At 48.6% G+C, this 6,000-nt stretch overlaps 1 protein-coding gene across 2 annotated transcripts in view; it reads right to left on the reverse strand.

Moving 5' to 3' along the window:
- The window catches only part of Kcng3 (potassium voltage-gated channel modifier subfamily G member 3), a 35,534-nt gene extending 30,342 nt beyond the window's left edge, over window positions 1-5,192 (reverse strand). The window contains exon 1 of one of the 2 annotated variants that reach the window (XM_076833839.2): window positions 4,561-5,192. In XM_076833839.2, coding sequence (XP_076689954.1) covers window positions 4,561-5,192 — 632 coding nt within the window. Of the gene's footprint in view, window positions 1-4,527 lie in introns of both variants that reach the window. The other variant, XM_076833838.2, reaches the window with a different exon arrangement.
- Between the last annotated feature and the right edge of the window lie 808 nt (window positions 5,193-6,000).

A 6,000-nucleotide genomic window follows, 5' to 3' on the forward strand; every position in this document is an offset into this window, starting at 1 on the left:
CCAAGGAGGCTCAGATCAGAGGATCGCAAGTTGCAAGGTAGGCTGGACAACTTAGTGAGATGAAATCTTTTTAAAAAGGGCTGAGGATGTATCTTCATGGTAGAAGGCTTGCCTAGCATGGGTAAGACCCTGAGTTTGATTGCTATCATGGAAAAAAAAATTTTTTTTTCCTGAAGAAACCATGTTCCTTATCCCTTTTGTACAATAAGTACTTGATAAATACTGTTTCTTGATTTGATAGACTTTTTCTTACTCTAGTACAGGATCCCATCTGCCAAGAGTTCTGGCACCTGAAGTCCACTGCCTTACCCCAAACGGCTCTCCAAACTATACAACAGAAAATATATTTCTGGGACTGGGGATGCAGTTCAGTGGTAGAGTGTTTGCTTCAGGTGTGAGGCCCTGGGCACAATCTCCAGAACCACGTATAATTAATATAAGGGTTGACAGAGTAATAAAAATGGTATTAAGGACAGGCATGGTGGCACACATGTAATCCCAAGACTCAGGAGGCTGAGGTAAGAGGATTCCAAGTTCAAAACCAGCCTCAGCAACTTGGTGAGGCCCTAAGCAATTTAGCAAGAACTTATCTCAAAACAGAAAAATAAATAGGGCTGGGGATACAGCTCAGTGGTAAATTGCTCCTGGATTCAGTACCTGGTACCAAAAGAAAAAAAAAAATTGTTTTTTCTGAAAGGTTCTATTTTGAAATATAAACAATAGATATTTATTGTACCTGAAAAGTAAACTTTTTTCCCTAAAAAATGCCATGATAAGAAATAGCGTAAGCAAATTCACGTGCCTTCCTGGGCTGTCTAAGCTGAGCAGCTAGAACACATTAATATGAGAAAATAACTACTGTGCTAGGAAGTATATATTATAGATGCTAATTAAGCAGTGCAAACAGGAATTTCTCAAGAAGTTCAGGAGGATACACAGTATAAAGGCTTCAAGAGAAACAACCTGAGTTGGGCTTGATGAATGATTCAATTTCAAGAGACCAGAGATTGCAGAGTAAAGAGACACTGAGAACCAGCAAGCAGGCCAGGGTGGACAAATGGAACCTCAAGTCCCAGGGAATACATACAGCACCTGGAAATCCACTGAATCAGCCCCCGATTCGTGTATTTTTCCAATATCCTGAAGTAATTGTAATTCTTCCTAGAATGTTCTAGAGTTTTCATGTATTCTCCATTCTTACCACCACAAAGCAATCAGGTTCTCATTTCCTCCCTCTGCAAAAAATCTCTACATTCAACTTACCAGGTACAATCACCACCTTCCTCCAATTCATGGTACATACCACATTGATTATATTAATTGATTGATTGATTGAGGTACCAGAAGCTGAACTTAGGGATGTTCACCACTGAGCCAAATGAAATCCTCAGTCCTTAATTTTTTATTTTGAGACAAGGTCTCACTGAGTTACTTAGGGCCTCACTAAGTTGCTGAGGCTGCTCTGAACTCCAATCCTCCGGCCTCAGCCTCCAGGGTTACTGGGATTACAGGCATAGCCATTGCACCTAGCTACATTCATTACTTTATATGCATAACCCACACACCACAAACCCTACAAACCAGCCAATGACTCACTGTTGCAGCCAATGCCTGCAAAATAAAATTATTCTCCCTCACATCTGCTCTCTAGCCACCTTTCACTCTATCATTGAATTCTCACTCCTTGAACACATTATACAAGTTTCACACTTTTGCTGTTCCATTCACCTGGAAGCGTCCTTATTTTGTTCCCAGGTAGAGCACAACAGGCACATGGGTTATACAGGCCGCATAAGCTAGTTTTTATATAAATGACACCCCACCAGTGTTGGACAGTGCAAAATCTCTGCAGCCTTCCAATGAAGGCTTTTTCCCTGTCCTCCCTGACCTTGAATGCCTTCTCAGAACAATCTCAAGAAATCTATAGTCTCTAAGTCCTACACATCCAACTTTTCTTTACAACACAAAGTTACAATATTTGAATCAGTGCCTTAATACAGCTTATACTGAAAAGATATTTGCAACTAATGATGGGATAAATCAAGGTTGTGATAAAATTGTCAAGAGCCTTGGGCTAGGGTTGTGTCAGTGGTAGAGCACTGCCTAGCATGTGTGAGGCACTGGGTTCGATCCTAAGCACCACGTAAAAATAAATAAATATTGTGTCTATCTACAACTAATTTTTTTTTTTAATTGTAGAGTCTTGAGGCCAAGAAAGGAGCTTTATTTGATAAATCTCAGCTATGATCGAATGACCAGAATGATGTTTTAGAAAGACTAATTTCAGCCCAACATGGTGGTACACACCTGTGATCCCAGCGGCTCTGGAGACTGAGGCAAGAGGATCTTGAGTTCAAAGCCAGCCTCAGCAACAAGGTGCTAACCAACTCAGTGAGACCCAGTCTCTAAATAAAATACAAAATAGGGCTGGGGAATGTGGCTCAATGGTCTAGTGACCCTGAGTTCATTCCCAGGTACCCCCCCCAAAAAAAAGGGGGTTTGAAAGACTACTTGAAGGAGGCATGTGAGGGGCTTTCTCTGAAATGTGTCACATTCTCAGTCAGTCATCCTTCAGTTCATCTGTTTGGGATTACAGATATTGGTTTGATATACCTACACTTCTAAAGGGAAGCTTAAAACTGGGCCATTAAGCCAAGAAAAACATGCATTTGCCTGAAATATCTGGTGTCTAGGAAACAGTTCTGACTTGAATAATTATATACATACATGAAATACATATATACAAATTAAGCATTACTCTTCTTCCTTCACTTCTTTTGCATCCTCCCTCTTTTCTATCTCTGCCTCTTCCCCTTTTTGGTTTCTTCTGATGCTCTCCCTGAAATTATCATTCATCCCTCTCACTTCTTTCCAAATGCTGCACATTAATAATCTGCAGCCTACCTTTCCCTAAATTCCCAAAACCCCTCGGCTCCCTCGAAAAAATTATTATTCGTGTATTTCAACTGTGCTTACTTGTATATTGGTGTAGTCTACTCCCTGCATTTCTGTGCTAATAACTCAAGTCTCCTGTTTCCTTTGCTAATACAGCTCAAGTCTTCACTGATCTTAGAATTCTAGTTACTAGTGAATCATTTCAAGGCTGGCCATTTATGGTTCATTTTCCTGCAACCCTCTTTGGCAGGGGGGAGTCTAAATCAAGGGCTCTTATGTATTTAGATATATAAACTACTTTTATTGTTCTGTTGGAGTACCAAGTAATTCTTATCTGCAAATTGAAAACAGTTAGAACCTAATAAAATAAACAAAGTAAGTTTCCTAATTTATTTATTTTCAAAGCCTGTATCTTGAATTTCATGCCAAGATGACATATCAGTAATAGACTCCATAATACTAGACAATTTTATTTACTTAGATTTATGGAGAAATCTTTGCTTCCCCCAGGAAGAATATTATGTGAAAGTAATCCACTGCAAAATCAAGAAGCATAGCACCATTCCTAACATCCACGGGCCTATCAGGAAAAAAAGATCACAGGGTGCAAACTTGAATTTAAAAAGTGACTAGGAAAAAAATAAAATACAAAAGTGAATGGAGGAAGAATCTTAAAAGGGTTACCAAACAAAGGTAAAACAGAATATACAACTTGATTTTTGTGCCCAAAATGGCTGTCTCCCTTGAAAGTCCAACTTTAGTATGCTTATTCCTCCCACTAAATATGCAAAATAAACTCACTTGTACTAAAAACAGAAAAGTGTTATCACCATTAAGAGGTAAGCCTCATCTTAGGAATCAGATTAAAATATTCTCCTTTCATCTAGTAAAGTGGAAAGAACAAAACAAACTACACAGATACTGTTTCTGGGTTTTAGGCAGTTTGGGTTTTTCTCTTCTCCAGAGGCAAGGGTTCTTTCCCTCCCCATTACTGAAGACCCTCTGAAAGTCACAGTGTGTTTCTTTGGTACCAGATAGACAGGAGCTTCACTAACTTCATCCCTGGTAGAGAAAGAAGGCAGAAAAGGGCACAGACATCCATTATTTAGAGTCTGTCGTTAAATTAGCCTCCTTTATCATATGGCAATTCCATTACAGCACACATTACGCCGAGGGCAGGGTGTATAGCATGTGTGGGCAGAGCACAGCAGATCACATTTCGCCAGAACAAGATTTCATCTTTTCAAACACCACCAAAAATTGGCAAATATTTGAAACTGCTATTAAATGCTCAGGGTTAAATGACTGCATAATAACAACAAAAGTTTAGAGAAAATTAATTAGCAGGTCTCTATCTGCTCAGAAGTAAACTACAAAGAGAAGAGGTTTGAGTATCTCCAGGCCTGGGGATCTGGCCCTCAAGCTGAGTCTCTAGCAGAGGTATCAGATCTGGTCAGTGCCCAGAAAACAGGGGTGACGACGGGGCCCAACCCTTCCCTTATTGGCGCGCATGGGGCCTCCCTGGGCCCTGAACCCTGCCTGGTTCATCAGGCAGACAGGACGGAGACGCGACGGACGGACGGGACGGACAGACGCTACAGGACGGACGTGCAGAGAAGCAGTGCGTCCTACCCGGAGGGCTCCCTCCCAGGGACGGCGGAGTACCTGCTCCGGTCATCCAGGCTGCGGTTGTCAGCGGCTGCTGCGCGCCAGTCGGGCAGCGTGCTGGCGCACAGCACCACCATGGACACAATCACGAACACCACGGACACGCTGGCCAGGATCTGAGCGGCCAGCGACGACGTGGGCTCCTCAAAAGTCCTCCGCATGCGCTCCAGCCAGCGCCTGGAGGGAGCCGCCTCGGCCCCGCCGGGTCGCACCTCGTCGCGGCCCAGCGCGCCTGGTTCTTCCGCAGAGTAGAAGGTGTAGGTGTCGGACATGCGGTCGTCTAGGCGGCGCTGGCAGCAGTACTCAAGGTGCGCGCCCTCCAGGCCCCAGTAGATCATCTCATTGTAGAAGGAGAGCTCGCACATCCGCGGCGCGAAGCGCAGCTTGCCGTGGCCGCGCACGTAGAGCAGGATGAAGCCGAAGGCCTCCGAGTGCCGGTCGAAAAAGTACTCGTTGCGCTCACGGTCGTAGTCGTCGCACACCTCGAGCACGTCGCGTTCCGAGCGACAGCCGTGCAGCCGGCTCACCCGGCGTAGCGGGAAGTCCTTGAGCAGCTCCCGAGACAGCGAGTACCGGGCGCCGCCCACGTTCAGCACCACCGAGGCCGCCCCGCTGCGCCCGAAGGTCATGGCTGGCTGCCCTGGGGACCCTCAGCTCAAGGGTCGCCCGGCCGCCGCGTGGGGCCTGCCTGCCTCGGGCAGACCGGGGAGAGCGCCGTCGGGGCCCGCTCTCCCTCGGGGCTCCTTTCTGCCCCGCACTGGTCCGGAGCCCCTCGGCTTTAGCCTCCTCGGCAGCCCAGCGTCGCGGCTAGCAGCGCGCCTCCCGCGCGGCAGTACCTGCGGGTGGCCGGGGAGTCCCCTCCGGCGCCAGCGCTGCGCCCCACTGGCTGGGAACGAGTCTGTGTTGGCGCCGCCGCCCCTCGCGCCGGGGGATGCCCCCTGCGATGCCGGGGTGCCCTCTCCAAGGCGGCGGCGCCGTCCTCCCTGAGGGGCGCGGGCGCCGAGGGGAGGCGCCGTGCGGAAGACTCCAGGTCCCGGGAGGCGCTCCCGCCCGCCGCAGCTCGGGCAGCTGCCCCGCAGCCGTCCAGAGGCGAGAGGCAAAGTGAGCGGGTTCGGCGGCGGCGAGGAGCCGGCTCGGAGAGGCGGGGGCGGGGCCTCCCTCGCCGGCCTCCTCCTTGCCTGCCGGCTCCGCGCCGCTCACCTCCCTCCGCGCGCCGCCCTCCTCTGCCCGCCCGCGTCCGCCCGCACCTCCCGGGCGCGCTCCGGCTGGGATTCCCCGGTGCCCCGCCCTGGACCTCGGGCTCCCAGCCTCGTGACGCTGGCTCCCCGCTGCACTCTCGCCTGCCGCGGCCAGGAGGGGTCCGCAGGGCGGGGATGCCAGGAGCCGGGAGTCCCTGGTGTAGGGGGAGCCAAGCCCAGTGGCCAGGTTGCCTGCTGC

This window comes from Callospermophilus lateralis, chromosome 14, assembly GCF_048772815.1.
Source record: "Callospermophilus lateralis isolate mCalLat2 chromosome 14, mCalLat2.hap1, whole genome shotgun sequence".
NCBI classification, from domain to species: domain Eukaryota; kingdom Metazoa; phylum Chordata; class Mammalia; order Rodentia; family Sciuridae; genus Callospermophilus; species Callospermophilus lateralis.